Source organism: Danio rerio, chromosome 10 (assembly GCF_052040795.2).
Source record: "Danio rerio strain M-AB ecotype USA chromosome 10, GRCz13ab, whole genome shotgun sequence".
In the NCBI taxonomy this organism is placed as follows: domain Eukaryota; kingdom Metazoa; phylum Chordata; class Actinopteri; order Cypriniformes; family Danionidae; genus Danio; species Danio rerio.
Window position 1 is genome coordinate 21,836,362 of NC_141030.1, and position 27,363 is coordinate 21,863,724.

General features: G+C 34.0%; 1 protein-coding gene across 2 annotated transcripts in view; it reads right to left on the bottom strand.

The window, feature by feature from the left end:
- Positions 1-2,500: 2,500 nt before the first annotated feature.
- LOC563710 (leucine-rich repeat transmembrane neuronal protein 4) overlaps positions 2,501-27,363 on the bottom strand; it is a 200,420-nt gene continuing 175,557 nt past the window's right edge. For both annotated transcript variants that reach the window (XM_087270421.1, XM_087270420.1), the window contains exon 3: positions 2,501-3,560. In XM_087270421.1, the coding sequence (XP_087126547.1) occupies positions 3,222-3,560 (339 nt within the window). In that variant the 3' untranslated portion in view covers positions 2,501-3,221. The remainder of the gene's footprint in view (positions 3,561-27,363) is intronic.

Sequence of the window (27,363 nt, forward strand, 5' to 3'; positions counted from 1 at the left end):
AAAAAGCTTTACGAACGATACATTTTTGCGTCTAATAACAGGTTTTGACTTTTGGTTTGATTCTATAACAGTGGTCTATAACAAACAGGAGAGAAAAGTGTGAAAATGAACGCCTGTCTGAGAAAAGTGTTTAAAGTGTGTAGTAAGGGGTTTTACAGCCTAAAAACATCTATAATAATTGTAAAAAACATATCTGGCTACTTTGCGTATTTCGTCTACAGTGAGTTATTTTCAGATCGTAACTCCCGTGATAAACAAAGGACCACTGTATTGTCTTTTGTTACTATGGACTATGGTTTGGTTTCATAATCTGAAGATTTCTAATGCTAGCTCACCTAACCAGAACCTGGGAAAAAAAGCATTGTAATGCTAACTCTTTTTAGCAGTTAAGCTAAAATTAGGCAAAGTCTAAATCGGATATGCAGCCAGCCAGAAGTGTGATATGTGCATTAATATAGCAGCATTTTTTTATGACACTGTATAACAATAAATAATATTTTTACAGTACTGTGATGGTTGTTTTTTTTTTTTGTTTGGGGTGGGCGTAAATGTAAAAAATACAATTTATTGGGTCATTTCATAGATAGCATAAATAATACTTGGTAAAACTACTGCTTTTACATAACTGTGACGATTGGATTTAGGGTTGGGGTGGGGGTAGACGTTAATAAAATACGATAAATGGGAAATTTAATGAAAAATATAAATATTTCTCATTAACTTCCGGCCACAACCATATCCGATCTAACAACAACCCTAACATTATTAGCCTGTCAACTAGCAGTTAGCTAACTGCTAACTAATAGACAGAGAGACAAACTAAAATGTTTGTGTTGTCTCTCTTTTAATAGTGATAACAAACACATAAAGTTTGCAAGCTAGTATAGAAAATGGGAATTTACATCATGGCATGTTTCTTTCTGCCATGCTTTATGACATGTTCATGAGCGCAGTGTAAACACATCGTAAACCTCCACAAAATAAGCCAATCATTTTATAGCAATACTTTTTTAAGGAAAACGTCCTACAAACACACTATAAAATAGACTAATGAGTAATTATCAATATAAATATCTTTATAAATATAATTATATTTTTGTGTGTGTGTCTTTGTGTGTGTCAAGCTTACTGTAAGTGACTGAGCTTATCTTTAGGTGACAGTGTATCAACGAGCTGCTGCAAGAAAACGTCTGCATATATGATTTTCTTTACTTATTTGTGGTGTAAGGCTTACTGTTTTTTGCAAATCAGTGTGTAAATGTGATATAACAAACTTAAAGAGATCAATGGCATATAGGATCCCATGTCATTCCCAGAAAGCATTGCGCAGTAATGTCACATTCTCTATTAGTGAAGTGGTCACTGGGTTCGTTCTGCCTCCACCTAAGCTCTGCCCTCAAACCAATGTTGCAATGACTACATTTACATGGACATCAGTAATCAAATTATTTGCCTTAATCTAAATAAGACAATGATATGATTAAGATGTTTACATGAGTTACTTTTTTAATGTTCCTTTCATCATCCTCTTTGAAATGTTATAGCACATAATTCAATTAACGTCATTGCGTCACCACGCTATCCTCCAGAGTTTCATGTACTTTTGGTTGTTTAACTGCAGTTTTGCACTTTCACTTTCATTCAGGAACATTTAGTTTCATTCTACACAACGGTAATAGTTTGATTAAGTTGTTTACATGTCTGTACTGCACTTGAATAGTACTTCTTAAATCAGCATTCGCCACATGTCTTAATTTGATTTAAGTTTACTTAGATTATAAACTTAATCTAATTAAATTAATCAAAAATCAATGTTTACATGGTAGACTCTTAATCAGATTGTCTTAATCGTATTAAAATCAGATTATCGGTGGCTATGTAAACATACTCATTGTTTACTCGCTGAAAAAAGTTCTACACAACACAATATCGCACTTGCAGTGTTTCACATACTTGTGAAAAAGGTGTTTCTGCCATTATATAGTAACTCTAGCCTGCGTCCTGTCAACCCTTTTGAAGCTGAAGTGTGTAACTATACATTTAGTGTAGCATTCAGTAACAAATATCAACCAGCAGTTGTATCATGTAAAGTCAGTCATGTCAATATTTTAAACACTGGATCAGCCAATAGTGTAAATTTAAGGGCGTGGCTTTCTGTCAGCCTGACCAATGAAAAGCTGGTCATTACTTTTTGAAAATACAAATTACACACTTCAGCTTTTAAACTTAAAACCACACACATACACACTCTGAAGCAAACAAACACATACACTATCCATTTAACACATAGCCTTCGAGCACAAAACTTGGCGTTTGTCACTCTGCGTTTCTGTAGTTTGCAGAATCAGGCAACACGTTAGACAAACGCCGCTGGGCCACACAACAATACAGTATGGTTTGACACATACTGATACATTTTGAGAAAAAAAAACAGGAGCTATATGTACATCTAAAGAAGCTTGATCTTTGGTACATGTAAACGCTGAAAGACCTCACAGTATGAGACTTCATTTCAATTTTAATGAATGCTTTTTTTTTCTTATACTCAAGAGATCTTCCATCTGAGATGCTCATGTCTGGACAGATCTGTCTTTTTAATCAAATAATGACAGCATTTATGAGCGCTCCCTGGCAACTAAATGAAAATAACAGCGAGAGGCCTTTGAGCTCTGGTGAACATTAATTTGTTTCTTTTCATTCTCTCGTTCTCACACTCTCCCTCTTTCACAAAAAAAGAAAAGAAAAAAAAACCTTGTTTATTGCACATTCCTATTCATTCTTCACTCAGCATGGGAGAATCGCCATTATCTACTCCTCAGAGAAGGCGTCCTGTAGCGTCGGTACAGAGCGAGGGCTGAATGAAACCAAAGCCACGTTTAACGTCTCATGCATGTTGCATTGGATTTCAATTTGCCATTGAGCGAAACGGGGACAACAAAACATGTACAGGCCTTTGATTCGGAACAAAGAAAAGATGGAAAAAGACAAATGGAATCCCATTTTCCAGAATACACTACACTCCACAATGAAAGTGCACCATATTGCCAGATCCTCATATCCTCCAGCGATGACGTGGGAATGTTTTTCACTTCTCTATTTACGCGCAAAACAGTTAGCGCACAGTTTTCAGATGCGCCGCTGCGTTAATGTCGGCAGAATGTGGATCACCACAGCCTCTTTTCAAATTACCCATCATGCCTTGCTCTGGAAGCAGGGGGGCGTTAACGTCTAAAAGTGAGGGTGCTGGTGGATCGTTCTGTAGTTGGATAGTTAATGGAGCGTTCTGTGGTGGGGTAGGGGATGCTGGGCCCCTCCATGGGTGCTCTCTGGCTGGGTGGAGAGCAGGGCCCTGTGGTGCCCGTGTTGATAGTAGGCACGGCCGGAAGGGCCACAGTCTGGATGGTGCTCCTCTCGCGGGGGGGAAGCTCCTCCAGGCCCTCCAGGCTCTGCGGGGGACCCTCATAGCTCATGTTGAGCCGCAGGGGTTGATGCGCCTGGCAGTAGTCCACAATGGGCTGCTCGTACCTGTAGAAGGTCAGAGTGCTCATCTGATGAGGAACCTGTGGAGGAGAAAGAAGAAAGAGGAAGAATGAGTAAAATTGAAGATGCCTTATGTGATTAATTAAGTCATCAACAGCCATTAAATCATCATTAAAACAAAAATGAACATTTTTTTTGTTGCTCCATTAGCTACATGTTGTTTTTGTTTGGAGATTGTACTAGACATTGCCGGCCCTGTACATTCAGGGGCACTAACCTAAAGGTTTGCCACATTTCTTCTACTATTTTATATATTTTGTGTCAAAAACAAAAACCCTGCAATGAAACAGTGAATAATAATTAATCAAAGTGGAAATTCAATAATTGGTAGGCCTAATAAAGTATAAATTCAGAACTCATAAAAAAAAAAAAAACAATTACAATATACAATGCAAAGATTGATCCATAAGTAATAAAATCAACAGGCAAATAATACAATAAAAGTATTAATATAAAAAAATTGAAAAATGGAAGCAACAAATACTGGGTTAATGTTAATCCCCACACACAAACTTTTAGATTTCCTTCAGTCTCCTTCCCTGTTCCTTCCTTTAACTCATTTTCTAATTGATTTTTGAGATGCAAGGTCCAGAGCTTATATTAAACTAGGACTATTTCAATTAGAACATGACTCTTATAAACATAAAAAAATATTTAAAATATTTAAGGTGCAGTAGGTGGTTGTCTTCAGAAACATTTTTTGTTGTGCTGGTTTAAAGTCTCTTCACACTCCAATAATATTGATTAAAGTAAATGATTTAAATGTATTTATATGTATTTTTATATCAGGGTAAGGCATAAAAAAAAAAAGGGTAATCCAATTCAATATTTATCTCCCATAATTCAGATAAGTAGCTCAAACTGTCTTTCAGCAAATGAAGATTCAGACTTCTGCACATCTGTTCAAGCAGATTCGATTTCAGGAGTCGTGGCTTTGAATCACAGTCCCCCCCCGCCGTCCAAAGATAATATGTTGAGCGGTTAGCATTTTGGCAGATCACCAACTGCACCTTTAACAGTGTGCACAATATGCAACACAAGCTCATTCTGGAAACGTAGCCCTGTGGACGTTTCTGGAGACCACGTAATGTAACCCGGGAAGAAACGTATTTGTGTAGTTTTTGTTTTCGGGGATCCGCGAGAGGCCGTTGTGCGTGCTTTTTAACGTATTGAACGACTCTCGCGAGCGCACACCATTCGTGCCCGTGCTGTTCTCACGTAAAAAGCCGCTGGAGGCCGCTGTTGAGCAACCGTCTGTCCGACTGACTGACTGACTGACTGAATGACTGAGATTGACTGGGCGGCCGGCCAATCAGCTGACCCAGCCACCCTCCTCCTCCTCATCCTTCCCTAAGCCCAAGCGACGATTTACAAAAGCCGTCCATAAAAAAGAATAGCCCTTGTCCGATTTTGACCGCTTTTTCAGATTTCACCGCATTCTCGCCACCTTATGAACTCGTTCGCTTAATTTTTTTTTGGATTCTGTTTTTTTGTTTAACCTGATGTCTGGAACTGCTCTTCCACGGACTCAAAACCGGTCGATGCCGCGGTCGGCTCCTCCTCCCGGCCTCTGCTCCACCAACGTAACACGACGAGCTAACCAGACAAACTGGCTGCAGCGGGAAAGGCCTTCACACAGAGGAGGTGAGCCGTCAGCCGGCAAGTGCGAAGAGGACCGGCCCGTCACACCGCCCCATAGCGTTCGCTAAATGAAATGCTACTAGATTTTGTTTTTAACATTATTATTATTATAATTATTATTATTATTATTATTATTATTATTATTATTACCACTTAAAAGCGATACTAAAAAGGATCTTAATCTTTTCTCATCAAAATTTTCCCCTCTTTTTCTGTGCCTGTAGAATAGTTTCATTTTCGCAGTCCAACTTCCAAAATAAAATATTAGGTATGGGGCAGGCAATGAAACAAAGGCCATGGCTGTGTCTGCGCATGGATTTGCGTTCTTATTGCAACTGGTCGGTCTCACAGGTTACATTATAAGAACAAAGTCACACCACGAGAAAACAGAACACATATTAAAAATGAGATGCTGCTGATGAATGATTGATGTACAATGCAAATGTGAAGATGATTTATACAATGCAAATAAAAATGATTTTAGCAAGCAAACAGCTCGGACCACTAGCGGGTTGTGGGGCCCCCTAGTGGTTGCGGGGCCCTAAGCAACTGCTTAGTTTGCTTATAGGGAGGGCCGGCTCTGGTACTAGACAACCTTTTCCAAATGATAATGATAAATACCAATGTAGTTAGTGGTCTGTTTTACTTGTAGCATCTATCCCAAGCTTTTTGTGCCAATATAAGAAAAAATTGTTAACCAATGCAAGCAGAGTCAAAAAGTTCAAGTCAAAAATAAACCATTCAAGCTATTTATCCCAAAACCACTGACAATTAAGCGTGCAATATAACCTCTAATGCTAATCTCAATGCAACTAGGGTCAAAGATCAAGTCAAGTCAAAAATAAACAATTCAAATTTTGTATCCCCAAACCACTGATAATTAAGCATGATTGTTGTTTACAGTTCAACAAGTGTTCAGTGTTTCCCAAGACCGCAGATTTTAACCAACATCTGCAAACGTGTGTGGTTGAAGCTACAGCTCTCATCCTAAAATATGTGTGTGTCCTAATATGATCCTAAAATGATCATGAACTTAAGCCTGCATTACAATTAGTGGCAGCTCCAGGATGGTTAATGGAGCGTTTAATCCTTTAGAGGGGATGCTAAAAATAATTACATTTATAGCTTCAGTTCTCTAAATATAATGTGTGTTTTTAAAAAAGCTTCAAAAAGAGCCTATTTTACTAGTTTCAGCTGAATTAAATTTCTCATATGCCACTATAACCTCTAATGCCAACAACCAAAATGAATAGTAGATTTGACATTCACCTGTCAACTCTGAGCAGGACTCAAATTGGTGATTGCAGAACGATGAGGAGTCAAAATCTAGCCTAATACTGAATGCAATTGACCAATATTGGAATTGGTCTTAGCTGAAAGTTATTTATTTTTTGTTGTTGCTAAAATATATATGGGTTTTAACAAATCTCAAATCTGAACTTCAGACCGAGACTATGGGGTTAATACTGAGCAATTTTGCAGTGTCTAAAATGTGTGTTTTTGATGTTAAAAAGTGACATTGTGATAGCTTTTGATAATAATGAAGGCTATTTTTCTACTGTAAATGCACAGCTAGCTGGAACCCTCCCGCATAATGTCAACAATTTATTATGCACCTTTGTTTTTTAATGTTTATTAATTGTTTTTTAATGTTTATTTTTCAATGAAGGAAAGTAGGAGGAAAATAGAAAAATCATTAGGAAATCCTTGAGGGGGGCTGTGCTAGGGCTAAGCTATATTCTGATGCCAAGCCTCCTTGCTGGAGTTCCCACTTATTACATACTATATATTTTATGTAATGTAAAATGTCCAAATTTCATTCCATGTTTTTTCATGTCCTCTAGAACCCCAGAGTGATGCAAAAGAACTCGCATAATAAAAAAACGACAAACAAAATAGTCAAGCAGTTTACAGATACTATGCATTGGATTTTACAGCAATGATCTGACATGATTTTTTATCTTAAACCTTTTAATTAACAGAAGTTATGACTAGGGCCAGACAGAATCTGCGGACATTATTTGCCCCTTCTTCTATGAATTTTGTAAAAAATCTGTGAATTTATGCGGAATTTTTATAATATTATTGTCATATCTAAAAACTTAATATATGTAATAATAAAAACATTTTTTAACTTTTATTCAATGTTTGCAATGCAAATCAAATTAGATCCACTTATTTGGTAAACAAAGAAAATCTCTGATTTAATAAATGTACTATAAGACAGAAAATGTTACATTACAAACTGTACTGTAAATAAATCATATGAATATTATTCAGTTTTTGAAAAGTTATTGTAGTTTTTTTTAAAAGTGAAGGATTGATGATATTTTATACTTGTTCAATCTCGCAGAAGTGCTCTGTTTGTTAACAGAGTTGTTGAATGTTAAAATCAAATGAATTAAATAAAAAATAAGGAACATCCTGGATCGGTTTCTTCGCTATTTTTGATTAATTTTTTATGTATTATAGAAGTATCGGATCTGGTTTTGGTAGCGGTAGATACTTAAAATCAAATTACTCAGATTCGTAGGTAAAAACCTGTTTGGGACATCCCTAGTTCTAACCCATGTTGTACAACAGCATACCCATCACAAGAATCATATCAGTTGTAATTAGTAGTTAGTTGCTCCAATACAGCATTGAACATGGCTATTAGGACTTTCGCATGTCCACTGAAACATATTTAAGCAGCTGAAAATAGCAGCGCTCTTCCAAAAACACTTGCGTTCAGCATTCGGTGGTTAAAATGAAAAGAAAAAGATGCTTAGTGTCTACTCACACTATTTCTGTTTTACCAACGTAAAACACAGCACTATCTTTGAAAACAATGGGGGAAAATGTGCTTGTCTTAGAAAAAATGCACTTTTAAGCTGCAGTGACAATGTCATATGAACTGCTTTTCGTTTTTTTTTTTGGAGAGCTTCCTAGCCAATGTCCTCATTAAATTGCTTTCAAAAGTGTTAAAAAGAATCAGGATATTCACCTACTGTATTCCAAGGCCAAATCAAAGTCAAAGTCAAGTCCGGAGTGACGTGAAGGTGAGCAAATAATGTCATTTTTAATATTTTTTTGGGGGTGAACTATCCCACTTTAATTACGATAATTAAGCCACCCGCTCACCACAAGAGTCATTAAATAGTCATAAAATATCTCCGATAATGATTGTACCACCAAGAGACATGCACACACACAGGGAGAGTTCATTCCAACATCCCTCGTTCCCTCATCATTCTCAGCCCACTCGCGACTTCCTCTTTAAGCTCTGCTTCCGTCTGCATTTAGAAGCTGCCTCGTGGCGCCTTGCTTTCAAAGAGGCACCGCGCTGGTAGGGGTAATAGCTTTTTACACCGAGTGCAAACCCAGCATCTGTCTTGCTTCCCAGTGTGTGTGCTGTGCTCGCTGGTGACTCACTCTGTGTATACACAAGAGGCAGAACACACACACATACACACACACAGATGCACACACACACACATGAACCCCCGCACGGGCTGCTGCAGCTATTCCTATGATAAGTGACACAAGCAAATATGCCTTTGCTTTTCATACCGTGACTCTGGGACCGTCACTGTGGATGAACATGCCACATGTGGAGGCCTTGCTTGTACTGCAGAAAATGTGTTAATTGTACTGGAAAACGTGACTAAAATGCTGACTGCTTAATTTGAGGTATGCGTTAAAGGGATAGTTCACGTAAAAATGAAAATTCTGTCACCATTTGCTGACCCTTTGATATAGACTTGTTTGACTATTTTTTTTCTTCTTCTTTAAAAACAAATTAAGAAATTTTGAAAAAAGCTGGAAACGTGATCATTGACTTCTATAGTATTTGTTTTTCCTACTATAAATGTCAATGGATACAGGTTTACAGCATTTTTCAAAATATCTTCTTTTGTGTTCAACATTGTTTTCTATTTAAAGCTAAGTTTTTAGGGGATACTGAATTATTCATATAACTTCAATTAATCATTTCTTTTCATAGATTTATTTATTTATTTATTTATTTATTTATTTATTTATTTATTTATTTATTTATTTATCTAATTCGGAGTCAGATATCACATTTTTTTTTAACTTGCATTTTAGGAATCACTAAGAATTATGTTTTCTATTTAAAATATTACTTAATATTGTACTGTAGAAAAAGGTCCAAAATTCATTAACAGCATTTCAGAGAACTGTTCATTTTTTAAATGATTGACACTGTAAAAAAGTGTTACAATTTCACAGCATGTTAGTGGTTTTTTTTTTGTTTTTTTTAAACAGTAAATTAAATTTGTATTACTTTACAGGTTTTAACTGTGAATTTGTATTGAGAAATCTATTGTGAAATTAAGGCAGGCATTATTACAGCAAACACCGCGAAAAGAAAAAAGAAAAAAAAGGCTTAATCTTAGTTATAGGAATTCCAGCACTCTTTATTTCATTCAACATAGAAATTAATACACATGAGCTTTTATGCTAATAGAGTCTACTAGTAATTGTTATTTAGAAATATTTACCAAATTATTGTTATTATGACCTACCTCACAGTAACTTACTGTGAATTTACATACAGTACATTACAGTGGAATTAATGCAATTATTAGCCAGTAAATTATTGTATATATTTTTTTATTCATGCATGTATTTATTAATCTTTTTTATTTTAATTTTTTTCAGATGGATCATTCAGAATTGTTTAATGAATCATGGTTAATGTTCTTGGTTACTTCACCTTATTGACATCTTAATTAAGTTTTGGTCCAGTTTTTGACAGCCAATCAGAATGATGATGCATGGCAGCCAGAGGTAAACGGCGCCAGTGTGCTCACCACACACCAGCTAAAGGTGGACTGGAGAGACAGTGATAGAGCCAATTCAGAGGATGGGGTTGATTGGGAGGCTATGATGGGAAAGGGGCCCCTACACTTTTTGAGAAGTGCCAAGGAATTTTTTTATGACTACAAAGAGTCAGGACCTCGATTTAACGTCTCATCCGAAAGACAGTAGTATTGTATGTAGTACTGAATACACTACTCTTGTCATATGTAGTACTGTATACACTACTCTTGGTGTAAAAAAGCCACTGATGGTAATATTCAACTGGCTTCACATTGCATGAAAAAAGAAAAAGACATACGTCTTAATTAACAAATACAAAACGACAGAATCCCAAAACAAAAAGCAACCCCCCAGCCAGCCCAAAAAACAAATCAAAACTAACAACAACTCCAAAGTAAACTAACTAAAAACTAAACCAAATAAACAAATTAACAGAAAAATAAATAAAAACAACACATACAGCATAGCCACACCAAAAACAAAGAGCAAAACCAAATCAACTCACACAAAGCTAAACTATTTTTCATTTAAATCCTAAAATGAAAGCCTTAATACAAGATACATTCTGAGAAAACATCTCATACTACCTGACAGACAGTTTTGGTTCATAACTCTATTTCTTATTTCACACTATTTTTACAAAATGAGAGCAAAATTCTTATGAAATAAAGATGTTTAGCAGTGTCCCCATCTCTTACGCCGTAACACACAAACAAACAAACAATGACAATTCATGCTGAAACGAGTCACCATGCATTTCCAGCAAATACCCAGAGTTCATTGCTTTTAAAGGGGTGAATTAGTGAATGCTTAGAGATAGTGAAGCGACACCCAAGTGCGATTACCGTCAGCGAGCACTAAGTGAACATTAGTGACAGGAGAGCTCTGCCAGCGTGACAGAAGAAGAGGTTTTACAAAGAGACTCCTGACAGCAAGCAAAATAAATAAACAACGTCAAATGCAGGGCCGACTTTCAGGCGATAATGAGATGCAGTGTGTCAGCGGCTCGGTTTAAAGCTCTTTGTATGCCACAATTAATCCACTTCCCCATATTCCCCTGAGCAGAGCGAAAGCCTTTTGCTTGGGCACAAGCAAAATGCACAGCTACTTAAAAAAACTGCTTTACTTAAAGTGTCGTGGGATTTGGTATGATGAAATGGATAGTCATATAAGGTCAATAAAGCAGATAGTAAACTGAGAAGTGTGATTTTGGACAAATACATCCATGTTTGTGTTCCAATGTATGTATGTATGTATGTATGTATGTATGTATGTATGTATGTATGTATGTATGTATGTATGTATGTATGTATGTATGTATGTATGTATGTATTTGTGTATGTATGAAGAGATGTTATTTTTCATGTGATCTTTTAATTAGTGTGTACACAAATACATAATCTTGCAGTGGATACAGAGCTTAATGAAGCCACTAGAGTCTGTTATGATGTTAAACAGCCAACAAAATTGGCAACAAATTGAAAAAATAAATTAAATGATAAAATGTTGGTGGTATAAAGTGATGCTTAAATAAATCTCTACAATAAAATATAAAAATAACAGAATCAGGCCTAAAGAAAACTACCACCACCACCACCAAAAAAATAAATAAATAAATAAATAAACAAATAAAAATATATATAAAAAAATAGATATATAGACAGACAGACATATATATATATATATATATATATATATATATATATATATATATATATATATATATATATATATATATATATATATATATATATATAAATGTAAGCAAAATAAGTAAATAAATAATCAAGCAAACAAAAAAACAAACAAACAAACAAATAAATAAATAAATAAATAAATAAATAAATAAATAAATAAATAAATAAATAAATAAATACCTTTGTTAAGAGATGCCGAATATAGGACTTTTGTACTTTGGCCCAAGGCAACTTTTGTTTTGGCCCACCTTCCCATCTGAAAATGGGTCATTTCAAATTTATTGAAAAATTTTATTTGTTTGTTTTATTGTTAAGCTACAAGAAAAGAAAAAAAAAACATCTGAAATTAATTGTTTCAATTTAAATTATGTAAATTAATCAGATTTAGCTTAAAATATACATACGATGGATAGTGGACAAAGGAAACACTTTGGTGAGCGAATCAAGGCGAAGGCATATTCTGCTTGACTACTGTTTTCAGCATTGAACTCCACTGTGTTATAAATATGATTGTTTATGTTTCTATTCCATTAAAATGTTATACTGCATTAGTTTATATGATTCAAAGTAATGTTTACTGTTTTTTGTTGTTTTAATTACTGATGGCAAATTTAATGAAAAATTGTTTGGTAAATTTATCTTTGGCCCATGGCTATCAATGATATTTGATTTTTGGCCTTAAATACGAAAAGGTTCAAGCCCCCCTGTCTGTTATTTACATATTATATACTACTAAAGAAAAAAGTATAATTAAAATCACACTCTCTCTATCTCTCTTACACACACACACACACACACACACACACACACACACACACACACACACACACACACACACACACACACACACACACACACACACACACACACACACACACACACACAAACAAAACCAACAACAAAACCAAACCACAAATAAATCAATCAAACCAAAACAAAAAGACTATACAGACAAAATTAACAAACTAAAACTAAAACTATAACAAAAAAGCCAATGTCTAAACCAAAGCAAACAACAAAAAGTCAAACTAAAGCAAAACACCTCCCCTCCAAAAAATGTACAACAAAACCAAAAAGCCAACAAATATTTGTTCGTTCGTTCATTCATTCATTTATTCATTCACTCATTAATTCACTCATTAATTCATTCACACATTCATTCATTCATCATACAGCAAAATGAACCGCCAACTATTTTGAGATGTTTTACACAGTGGATGCCCTTCCAGCTGCAACTCAGTATTGGGAAACACCCATACACAATAATTTATACTCACACTTACACACTACGACCTATACCGCATGTCTTTGGACACCCACGCCAACACGGGGAGAGCATGCAAACTCCACACAGAAATGCCAACTGGCCCAGCTGGGACTTGAACCAGCGACCTTCTTGGTGTGAGGCAAGAGCAGGTGAGAGGTCGCTCCCAAAAGCAAAACATAACTATATTAATCATAATAATAAAAAAATAATAATATAACTATAATTAAATATATAAATATAACTAATATAAATATTAATCTAGCCCACGACAACAACTCTATCTGGCACAGTTCTGGAGGAAATGCAACTTAACCAACAGACCCACTGCTGTCTGTTGTCATAATATTATTCAAACAACATGATTTGCAAGAAAAACAGATAAAATGCTCAAATATTATTTGAATAAGACTCTACTTTCATATCTGAACACAGAATCAGGCCCAAAGAAAACACAATTAACTTGTGCATTTTAATTACAGGCATGCTGCTTTTTTAAACAGCAGCGTTCAGTATTAATGCATTATATCTAATAATTGTGCAGTGAAGACCGTGCCAATAACTTAAGTTGTTTGTTTTAAAAATGATTACTTGAATACATGAAGCCATTTTGCTGCATAATCTTCAAGCGCTGTTGACTGCATTTGTTCTGTTGTTTATAATTGATTCTATTGACTGGTTCCTTAAATAATTACTTGAAAGACGTGATGTAACTCTCCAAATAGGAGTTTTCATAAACACACAATAGACAATTCCATCTAGGTTCCCAAAGGAACATTTAATTGAATAGTTCTTAAAAATAATCATTTTAATGCTGCTTATTTTAGCCTTCATAATGCATTCAGGTCTGGTTAACTGAAAGGGATTCATAAACATTAAAAAGCATATGTTTTAGTTAGGGAACAAAACCTGGAAAAGAATTTAATAGCCTCAAAATATGCAATAATAATAATAATAATAATTATTATTATTATTATTATTTTATGTTTATATTCAGGTCATCTTAAATTGTTTGTGTGTAACCTCTTTAAAAAATATTTTAAAAATGATTTGCAATATTTTGTCTGAATAAAAACAAATATATACACACTGTAAAAAATTACGTTATTATTTTTTTTTCGACAAATCATTAAATTACAGAAATTTACTGTGAAATAACAGACATTAAATTATAGAAACTTCCTTTAATTTAAATTTCCGGTAAATTCCAGTAGCTACGGTAAACTTATGTAATTTTGTTATTTTATGGGTTTTTTTTTTCGACACCGCAGATGCCGGTAAAAAATAGAAAAACAAAACAGATTTTTTTTTTTACAGTGTACATACAGTATATTCTTGTTTTCTTAATGTCTCACACACTTTTGTGAATACATTTTGATCAATACTCATTTTTGGGTGTTATACTAAACAGTATGTATTAGCGGTATGATGAGACGCTTACTCCACGAGACAAGACGAGACGCGAGATTGGGTTCACAAGAACGAGATGACATTTTTCCTTATTCTTAGGAAATCCTCAATGATGAAAAACATAATTGGAAAATAGTCTTTTATTTAACTGAAAAAAATGTATAAATGTTATTTTACTTATATTTAAACAAAGTCTATGCAGTAAAGGACATACACACACTCCATTCATATATCAGAAACATATTTTGCGAAGTAGTCTTTATATAATTTTAAATATTAAATACAATTTAGATGCTTCTTGAAATCAACTGTATGTTATTTACTTATATTTTAATGAATTTTATGCAGTAAAGCACATCAAACACTGCTAAATAGTTTGCTATAATCTTTACTGTCTGGTTTCTCCCATGTATCATTTCACAGGAGAATTCTAACTCCTTGCCACAAATTGAAAAGAGAAATTTCAACTTCTCTTTCTGTATTTATGAAATGTCATTGCGATTTTATGATCTTCAATAAGCGATACGCGGTTTGAAGATCTTTTAAGATCTTCAAGAGATTTTGTGACACAAGATATCGTCACACCCCTAGTATGTATACAAAATAGTAATATAATGTTGAAAAATTATTTTAAATAGTTTTTTGTTGTGCTATTTGTCTTTTTCTTTAAAATAATTATGTAGATTTAATACATTTCAAAGGAAATACATTTTAAAACTTACAATTCTCAGATCATAGGTCCTTCTAAAAAGTACTGTGACTAAAATATCATAACATTAATACAGATGAGAAGCTTGCCACGTATGAGTGGATATAAAGAATGCTTTTTAATTAAAAAAAGATTTATTGATAGGTCTAAAGATCATGCTAGGTCATGCTCGAAAACTCATGAAACTTTGCACACACACCAAATGTGGTGTAAATGATCGGTTGATATGGGTTTCGGAAGTGGGCGTGGCAAAATGACTCGACAGCACCACCTATAAAAAGGAGACGGACAGGCCCCCGAGCTACGAATCACGCACGCATAAAGGGACAAAGCTGACAAGAAAATGAATGAATAAATGAATGAATAAACGCTGTTAATGAAACCCTCAAAACAAATACCAAATATTTTATTTAGCTCTTTAAGAGCTGAAAACATAACAGTTTGTTTATTCCGCTGTGGTTACCTCTAATAAAATAAAGGGTCTAAGCTGAAGGAAAATGAATGAATGAATGAATGAATGAATGAATGAACAGAACGGTTTTGTTAATGAGGAAAGTTTTTATATTTGGTATTGTTATCAGACAATAATATAACATTAACAAAAGGGCAATGATGAGCAAATAAACTGGCATGTCTGATATATCAGTGGGCATCAGAAATCAGAAAGCAATCATACAAAAGCACATTGAGCTGGGCTTTTCAGTAATGGCAGAAGATCTTCATGAATCTGATGAGTCACGGCTGTGCTTTGGACCTTTAGTCTCTGAGGGCCCTCAAGAACATCAAACGCTAAAGACAGAGGAACGTCTGCCAAAACCCAAACCACTGCCCCAGGTGGCATGAAGAGGAGAAGAGAAATGAATCATTGTTGTGGAAATGAAAGACCTTTGCTACTCATTTTTCTTCTGCAATCTGAAACCGATTTTCTGCAAGCTATTCTTCATGGTTTTCAACATATATAATTATAAAACTCGGTATGCTTTGACCATGAAATTGTCATTTTATTCAATCAGCTATTGTTGTTGAGATGAATAATGCTTAATCCAACATATCTAATTAAAATAATCAGGGCATATTTTCCAATTGTTTTCTTAGTAAATGATAAGTATTGTTATTAAAACAAATGTCAATACATACACTTGAAGAAATAAAAGTTCTTCAAACAAAATTAGTTCTCACTGATAGGTTCTTTAGGAAATCCAGATTGATTCTTCTCTAATTTATAGTGAATATAAATATAATGGTAAATACTAAAATGTATAGTGCTAAAAAAATAAATAAAGGGAACACTTAAACAACACAACATTACTCCAAGCATTCCCTTAATTCTTTTGAGCAGTACATATACAGTATATAAAGAATAACAATTAAATTGAATAATAAAATAAATAAAATAATTTGTTTATATTTATTTTATTCTATCTCCAATAAAAATGTCTTTTTTTTTTCATCCAAAAAAAGCATTAAAAGATTAGGTAGATAAGATGTGATGATTCTGATAAAATTCTGGCCAAGGCTGAATGTATGTGAAAGTACAGTAAGAAAGAAAAAAACAAACAACAACAACAAAAAGCTGTAACAGATATAACCCCTATATAGTGAAACATAAATGCGTAAATAAAATGTAATATTGTAATAAAATGCTACATTACAGTACTACTGTAAATTGCATTACGGTTAAATTACAGTCTGTCTGTCAAAGGACAGAGCGGTCAAGAAAGAAAAAAAAAATCACTTCAACCATGAATGCACTGTATATGCTAATTAAGAGATATATAAATGATAAACAGGATTTATTGAGTACAATGAGGCAGACATAACGTCAAACCTTTCTAATGAGCTTGTGCTTCAGACTATCAGAAAAGCCCTCTGTCTGCAGAGCCTCGGGATCAAATGAAAAAAGAAGTAAATAATTAGTCGCAGGATCTTGTGGAACATTTTGCAAACTGACTGATTTGAAACTGCTTTTCTTAGAATTTGCATTAATATTAGCTGCAGTTTTGTGTGTTTTACAATGAAAATAGTCAACAACCTCTTTATTTTATTATTTTTTTTGTGACCTCAAACCCATTAGTCTCTCTATTATTATACACTAACAGACAGAATACGAGACGTTGGATTGTGCTGTTTTGCCCACCACAATTACAGAGCTTTAATTAAAAAAAAACAAGTATTTAAATCTCATCTTATAACAGATTATTAAGAAATTCAGACTAATATAGTTTATTTATATTCATTTTACTAAAATATTCTCATATAATATTGTCACATATAGCTAATTATTGGACATTTGTGGCCATATTTGAAAAAAAAATGATGCAAAACTGATGTGTATCAAAGTTAAAGATTGATTTCTCAAAATCTTTGATTAAAAATAATGAAAAAGGAAAAAAAAAATTAAATACTGGAGGGACTGCATAATATTCATTTTTCTGCACAGACTGATTGTTTCACTTCATAAGACCCCAATCTATCACCAGGAGCCACACATATTAATTTTGTTTTGGCTTTCTGTTTTGTTGACTCCCAAAGTGCCAGCAGCCATTGACTTGCATTTTAAAGTCAGTGTGAAATCATAATTTACAATAGTTATTTTGCAGGAGCATGTTGTTATTCTGTAGGTGAACAATTAATCTGTCCTATTTAGCAGTCATTTTCGGGTATGTTGTTATTCTGACCTGAGATGACAAAAGCAACCAGAGTCCGTTAACATGTTGCGTCTAAAGGCATGTGAAAATTCGGTTTCCTTCACCATTTTTAAGGAGCTTTGCGCTCGCGTTCCTCTGGCATCTCTCACAACTAGGCAACCATTATCTGTTTTCTCAGAGGATGACAAACGAACAAACCATTGCAGGAGTTCTGGTGATAGATTGTATTTATGAAGAAAATTAACAAGCACTGCAGTGTTTGGGTGCTCTGTGTTTGTGTGAGTCAGCCATTATTACTGAAATGTGCATATTCAATACAATCTCATGGCAATTCGTCACTTTTTGATTTAGTGGCTAATTCGTATGAATTTGTGCAATCTAATTCGCACAATTTAGTATTATTTGCTCATCACCCAATGACGATTGGGTTTACAGGTGGGGTTAGGTGCCATCCCTCCTTTTTAAAATCGTACAATTTTGTACGACTGAATTTATACGAAATTCGTACAAATTAGCCACAAAACTGACAAAACGTAAAATACTTACATTTTCTCATGAGATCAGCCTGGAATATTCCATACAAAGTGGGAAGCAGATTGGTTAGCTCTACTTACATGAATCGCGGTGGACACGTGGCATTCGTAAAAAGATGAGATGTTTTCAACTAGGTGTGCCTGGACAATTCAAGCACGTCATGTGCGTGCAGCTTGAAATAACCCTAAGCTTAATGGTATTCCAAGGCGCAGGCTCAGCATACACATTTTAATCAAACTAGCACTTCATACTGAAACTTCATAGCGAACTTTTTTTCTCATTATCGGCAATGGTGATCAGTCATTGAATATCGATACTGATTTATGGGTTCAGCCCTACCATTTAGAGTGGTTGTGCTTCTCTTGACGTCAATTTGATGGCTTCAGCCACAATAATCTTAACCACGCCCATCTTACCATTAGTTTGCTATGAGTGAATGATGTGTAAAAAAGAAAGCCCCACCCCCCCACTCTGTGTTTATTTCTGTCTCAGCAAATTCTGATTCATTCTGACTTTAAGAATAACTAAATAAAACCAAATACACCAAATATACACCCAAAATCACCTAATACAACAAATTTGATTTAAAATCTTTAACAGTCAGCTAATGTTAAAAAAAGTCACCTACATGGATGACCTAAGGGTGAGTGAATTACAGTACCAGCACATACACTCCTTTCTCATATTCCCTCTCTCAGCCACTCCCAACTGATCTTCAGTGAAGTTGCATTGATTAATTATAGTATATTAACTACTAACTGTTCTAGTGAATTCTGAGCAGTGCAGGGCCATAAATCTGGCTTAATGTGTGTGTGTGAAGCAGAGAAAGGGTGTGTGACAGGTCATAACTATACCTTTCAGCACAGCAAAGTGACAGACGTGGACCTTAGTGAAGGCAGACACTATATTTAATTTAACACCAATGAAAAACGACTGCGAGGGACAGACATATGACCGTTCAGTGTGTTTTGCGCTCTTAAAGGAACAGTACTGCTAGAGACGATGCTATGAAGATACATGTGGTGCTCATTTTTTTAAATCAATTTATAAAAAAAACAAAAAACAAAAAAAATGCATTAAATATTCATAAATGTGGACATTCAAAAGCTTGAATGCACCTCTTCTATGATAAGAATGTTTTGATTACTGTCTAGAAATGCCATCCTTTGATTAGAAATAAAAAAAGAAGCTGGAAATATTTGCAAATATATGATGATAACAAACAATGTCCTTGCTAGTTAGAGTGACGTTCAAAATGAAAAAAAAAATGTAAATAAATAAGCAATTTTTTTCACAACAACTACATATTCACATAGGTAGATAGATAGATAGATAGATAGATAGATAGATGGATAGATGGATAGATGGATAGATAGATAGATAGATAGATAGATAGATAGATAGATAGATAGATAGATAGATAGATAGATAGATAGATAGATTTTAATTACCATGAATTAACTTGATGTCATTTAATTTGATGTCAAAATTTTTTCTCATTATTTTTGAAAATAGCTGTTTAACTTAATATTATGAAAACAAATAGCACAGTCATATTTTTATTATTTTTTACGTGTGCTTTTTAAATGGAAAAATGGATAATTATCAAACTCAAACCAACAAAGAAATGAACATGAGCTAAAATACAGATAATACTGGCCCCAAACTGTGAGATAGTAGTGAATACATCCTAAATTTGTTATACATGTGATTTAAACAATTACATTTAAGCTTTTCTTAAACATTTTCAATATATATATTTTTTAAATCAACCCTTTACTTCACTCATATTGACACATTACTAACAGCACACTAGTCAAACTTTTTATTGTCCCCCCTGAATGAACTCAATCTCATAATGCCTGTCCTTTCAGATCAGATGAGCTTTAAATACCTTCTATTCAGCACCTGTCACGAATCTCCTATTCTGTTCTCTCTCTCTGCTGCTTTTATGTGGAGTGCAACACATTGTGATGTTTCTTAAATCGCCGTCTCTTTTCCCATTACCCAAATGACCACACCACATCTGGCCTATATACTGTAGCAACTACAGATGCACCAACTGACTGATAATGAATGAATAATGATTTTTTTTTTTAAATTTAAACAATATCTGATAATATGGTAACATAATTTCACAAAGCTAAAGTCAAATAATCACATTCGATTTTCTATTATAAAACGATTAAAATTATGATTAAATTAATGTTCTTTTTTAAACCCTTTCACAAATAAGTTTGAAATAATCTCGACAAGTTTTTTAAATGTGACTATTATTTTAAAAACATATCTTAATGTTTCCATGGCAACACGTTAAATTCATCATGACACCCCAGTCATCTATGACATGCTCTCTAAGACTATAGAATACACAAGACATGTCACTTGTATAGTTTTGAATCTGTGGCGAATGTTCAGCAAACACACTGGAATCTCAGGGAATACTTCAAATACATGACATTGGTGTCATGATCTTGTTCTTTTCAAATAGATATGCGCATTAGCTTGAGCAACCTGAAAAAACTCAGATTTTGTTGGATTTAAACGTTTAGAAACAAAACTTGTGAGACAGTTAATGTAATTGTAAGCTTGGCAAACAGTTTTAGCGAATTGGATGTTTCCACATTAAAACAGAATGCCCGAGCATAATGCCCGAGAGGCGTTTCAAAGATGGCTGCCGAGTGAAAGGACATGACTTAAAGGGACTTTGGCATTGACGACTCTGACAATACTCTGATACTCAGATTCTCAAAATTGTATAAGAGCATGGATTACGTCATTGGAACAGCTTAAAAATGGTCATGTAGTTTGATCTCTGACAGGTGACGGACGTGGCCACCATGTTAGTCTGCACTGCAGTGGAGAAGTTAGAGCTGCTGGATTTGTTAATTCATCAACTTCTTCCCAAATACATGATAGTAAGTGGCTGTTTTACTGGGAGAAGAATAGATATATCTGATATATCAGATAGTTATATCTGACATAAATAAAGCACATCACGGAGGGCAGATTTAGATTTGGCGACTAATAAATTGATGCACTGACAGTTCTAATCACATCAGTGGGATTGTATGCTCTAAAGACCAGCTCTGATTGATCACACCACAGTCATCCTATGCATCAAAGGGTTAAAAGTAAAATTGTGTGTAAAAAATTGCCAATCAGATTCAGCCATGTAAAAACAAGATTGTTGCATCACTAATAGTAAGAGCTCTGGCCTGTTTGTCCATTACAGCAGGCGCTCATCAGTATGTGCAGGACATGCTGTCTTTGCCATTCCTGTTTATTCAGAGCTTAACAGGGAATTCTTGTGCCCTGGCCACTAGTTATGCAAATCAACAGACTCGCATTGCATATTAAATCCATACAGTGAAGCTAACACTTGAATTGTTGCTCGCCGCTGGCCTCAGACAGAACCAACTAGCTGAAAGAGACGGCTAATAGATCGCCAGTCGCACACTGTAAGGAATCTGTAGGATTCATTTTTATTTTCATCTTCAGGCCTTTTTTTTATTGGGAGAAACATTACTGCAGTGCATTCATGCAGGAGGATTTAGTGCAACAATGTATTTAGCATGTCTAAAAGGCTGAACAAGGCCGAAGACATTCACCATCTGCATGCATGAGTCATCTAGTGATAGCTAAACGCGCGCAGTAGGAAATCTGCTAGATCTTTAGTTAATAAGGTGACAAGTGTGATGAGCAGTGTTAATTCACTGAGGTTTACAAGCACACTCTGTGTGTGACGGAGAAAATGCAAAACGACGTGTGAGAGGGTGTTTAGTGGTAAATAGACACATTGTGTAATTGCGATTGAAGTGGGTGAATTTGGTTCAATTTTAATACGGGTAGTTGAGCTCAAAGTTAATCCACTGTCATAATTAACTCTTTCGTGTTGTTTATATACAGCTTAGCCCTCCTTTGAAATTGTAATTCTTTCTAAGAATATTTTCCCAGTTATGTTTAACGAAGCAAGGAAACTGTTCTATTGTTAAGTATTTCTATTAAGTGTTTTCTTTTACATTTTCTTTCTGAGAAATAATGGTGTTATTTGACTGTAATAAAATATTATATGATATATATATATATATATTATATATATATATATATATATATATATATATATTTATATATATATATATATATATATATATATATATATATATATATATATATATATATATATATATATATATATATATATATATATATATATATATATATATCAGTTCTGTCTGGTTCTTGAATCTGATTGCCTGATAGCCGTGCCATAATTTTCCAGTAACATCACACAAAGGCCTCTTCATCTCTTTGTATTACTCCGCCCACATACAGCAAGCAACAACCAGGCTACAGTTTGACAAATATTACTGTTGTTAGACAGCAAAATGTACTTTTGAGGCATTTTTAGTCGAGAATGTAGTTGTTCAGATTGCAACTATGCAGTTTATTTGTAAGAATAGTGACTATTTTAAAATATTTACAATTTCTGAGAGCTCGTCGGTGGCGGTTGACGTTGTCTATCCACAAGATGGCGCCAGAACCGCATAATAAGCCCTTGCTCAGTGTGTTCTCTTGAGCGCGAATTAAAAAGCTGAAAAACGAAAGCCTTGTGGTTTTAAAGTGGACCGGATAGAGTCAATAAGTAGCCGCGAATAAGAAGCTGGATTCAGCCTTGTCCCTCCTTATCGCAAACACAACAGCAGTCTGGTGAGAAATCTCTGTAGACGGATGGCATTTCATGTCACATTCAGACTTATTATCTTAAAATATTAGCAAAATTTGCTGTTTTGTCATCACCAATGCACGCCTCCCACCAGTGCTGATATACAGCCATAGCACACTGCTACTCGAGTGATATTGCTCATATATAAACATTCATAAATAGTGGCGAAGGCCTCTAGATTACGCTATATTACCAATATAAAATATGATCATGCCTTGATTTTGAATTACTTAATTAGGACAGTAATGTCTGACTTTGCTTAGACAAAAGTCTTGTCACTTAACAGAAATAATGTACAATATACAATATAAAATCATGGTGCAGTGAAAAAAAAAAAATAATAATATTGTGTATGACTCCCGTAAGCTTGAAAGACTGCATCCATGCATCACTGCAATGACTCAAATAATTTATTAATAAAGTCATTTGGAATGGCAAAGAAAGCGCTTTTGCGTTCTTGCATCCTATTGGAGAATTTGCCCTCTCCTGTGGTTTGTAATGTAATGGGCAGCACAATTGTTTCGATACCTCAGGCTGTTGATGTTGCCATCCATCTCGCAGATCTCTCGCACTCCTCCATACTGAATGTAACCCCAAACCATGATTTTTACTTCACCAAACTTGACTGATTTCTATGAGAATCTTGTGTCTATGAGGGTTCCAATAGGTCTTTTGTAGTATTTGTGATGATTGGGATGCAGTTCAACAGATGATTCATTGAAAAACAAATCTACCTTCTGCCAATTTTCCAAATGATCAACTAGCAGTCAAGTTATTATTTGTTGCTTTTACATGTGGGATTGAAGACAAGACTTTGTCAGGTAGTGCATACATATATATATATATATATATATATATATATATATATATATATATATATATATATATATATATATATATTTATTTATTTATTTATTTATTTTTTCGATTGGCTAGAACAATCCACTGATGCGCAATGATTTGCCTAATAAACAAAACTACCAAAGTTAACCTAATAATCTAAAATAAATTGTACTTTAAGACGAATATATCTTGCAAAATAATTAGGAAAACATTATGCGCTGTTATCAAGACAAAGACAAATTAAATGGTTGTTAGGAAGTAATTAAAACCGTTAAAAATGAGTTAAAAAAATTAGAACAGATTCTACAAATCTCACCAATAGATTGCACAAAGGATTCCAATAAAACAGATGGACAAACATAATTCAAAAAAAAAGAAAGAAAGAAAAGAATATTAACTACATAATATTGTTTCATAAATGTATTTTATAAATGAGAGAATTGTCATTTTGGCATGAAATTTCCCTATTAGTTTACTTACCAAATCAGTAAACAGCCACCAGGGCAGAACGTGCCACAAGTGGTGTTCACGCTGGCTTGGCAGAAGTATTTTTGTCATTGTCAAGAGGGTTTAAATGGCCTCTGATAGGGCCTGGAAGTGTTTGCATGCCTGTGCGTGTGAGAGTTGCATCAGGCTGTGTGCAAATTTAATGTGGCTGTGACACAGATGTTGCACAGGGAGCCCGGATGACACTAAAGACACCAGACACCCGCTCGGTGAAGTCAAACACATGTCTGAGGGCCGCAGCAAACTCCAACAAGAACATGTTTAGGAGAGAAAAGGGAATTTGAAGACGCTGACAAGTGTTTGCTTTCCATTTATATAACAGATGAACTCATGCATTATCTGTCAAAATGGTGAAAGGCTTATCTGCATTTATCCAATAAAGGTCACAACTGATGCTGGAGAAATGTTACAGTAGTTGGCGTACATGATTCTTGTTGGAAAAGAGTAGCCAAAAATGGAAAACATTTTTAAATCACCTCATTCATCAAGTTTGGTTGCTTACGGAGATAAATGTAATCCGTATTGTGTGTTTTTTTATTCAGTCTAGAAAACAATGTCAGAATTTATGCTAGCATATATATATATATATATATATATATATATATATATATATATATATATATATATATATATATATATATATATATATATACTATATGCTATATGCTATATATATATATATATATATATATATATATATATATATATATATATATATATATATATATATATATATATATATATATATTTATTTAATGGAAAGATCCAATGGATGCTTAACTTTTTTTAAAAGATGAAAATTAGTAATTTCAATAAACATTTGGAGTATTTGGAGCAAACAAATTTTTTATTTTTTACCTGAAGATTAATTGAGATGATTAAAAAAGAATAAAATGAGTGCACAATGTATTTTTTTATGTTATAAAATGTAAATGTACAAATGGAATCAAACATACAATATGTCAAAGATGCCAAAAAGATCAAATATGTCTCATGCAAAGCTCATATGTCTCATGTATAAATGAAGAGATAGGTAAAAGAAAAAACAATTTAAGTAATAGACAAATGATGTGTGTGGTGATGTGGTGGGAAAATAATAGACGTTTGCTTTATCCTGCTAAATTTTTGACTATGTTGAAATGTTTTTTTTTTTGGTAAAGAATTCTTATGTTTGCTATTTATGTTCGAAAATCAATAAATCAAATCGAATCAAATCAAAAGATAAAAAAATAAAATAAATAAAATAAAATAAATTCCTTAAAGTATAGATTCATTAATGTTATTCTTTTCTTTTACTTCAAAGTTTTTAAAAGTTTAGAAAAAAAAACAATGCAACAATACATATGTTTTAATGGTTTAAAACCAATAACTTCCATGTAAAGTTTTTTTTAGTAATACATTAGTAATTATTAATGTATGATAACTGTTATATATAACAATTTATATATATATATATATATATATATATATATATATATATATATATATATATATATATATATATATATATATATATATACATATATATATACATATACACATACATACACACACACACACACACACACACACACATATATATATATATATATATATATATATATATATATATATATATATATATATATATATATACATATATAAAACCTTTAATGGTTCACAACCTTTTAAATGCATGATCGTACCCAACCTTCATGTGTGAAAATATTCAGTTGGTGGTTTGAAACCAGCACATCTGCTGCACTGCTAGAAACAGGTAAAACACATTTTTGTGTCTACAAATAGCCTAAAAGAAAAGGAAAATTAGATGCATAGTTTGTATCTCAATAGACACCTGCTCACACATAGAAGTTAAATAGTACAATAAGAGCAATGTTTCATGGTCATTTATTTATCGGTGCAGGAATGCAAACTTGACGTTGTTTGTTTGATATAAAAAGGTAATCTTTGAGAATCACACATCTGCTGAAATAGCCAATCAGCGTTATTATAGATCAGAATACACCCATTATTAGGGTTGGGCCGATAGACGATGCTATTGTCCATCGCCAATGGCCAATAGACAACATGATGCTCAGCCGGCATCGCGATCCATCGCCCCGCCCCCGTTACAAACTCGCTCGAGAAAAATACACCACCGACCCCCCCAATCAGACGATTCCTAAGTCACCATAAATACCCTAAGTTCCATACCACAGCCATCGTTGTATTGAAAAATACCCCCTTCCACCCCTTCTCCTCCTCCTTTCCTAGATGGGTGGCACAGTGGCCCAGAGGTTAGCATGGTTGCCTCACAGCAAGAGCATCACTGTTTCTAGTCCTTAACAAGCCAGTTGACGTTTTTGTGTTTCTTTCTTCCAATAACATGCAACTTAAGTTAATTGACTAATCCAAATCAGCACGTTAGTGCGCTTTTAGTAAGTAGTTATCTTTTCAAAGCAATCCCTATCTGTTCATTAGCTACTCAGCAGGAGAGTTTCAAGATCTACCTGAGCTCAAACTCCCCACTCGCCTTGCAATACGAGGGATCCCCGGGCTCCAGGATCTTATGAGCTCAGGGCTTTCTCCTGGGACAGCATGCCAAACAAGCTTTATAATTAATCATCAGCTAAGTGTGAACTCTTGAAACTAAATATATGTAGTATATGATGTATGCATGTACACAAACTAATATTGAAAAAATAAACATTTCACAATCTCTTCCTTTAATAGTCAATGAATAATTTGCACACTGGTTACGTTTCCTCATGAGATTGTGCTGACTTGGCACCAAATGTCAATGATTTATCCAATATGCATTGACAAACACAACAGCTCTGGCAAATGCAGAGCCATGTCCCATCACAAATTTCTCCATTCCTTCACTGGCGAAGCTAAATCTCCCATCATCCCTTAAAGAAGTAAAGCTTCTTCTACATGCCTTCAAAAAACTGCAGTGTCCATCCCTCCCGATCTGCTTTCATTTTCATTCTGTCTAGCTGATGAACATTTCCAAAAAGCAAAAAGGCTTTTTGGCT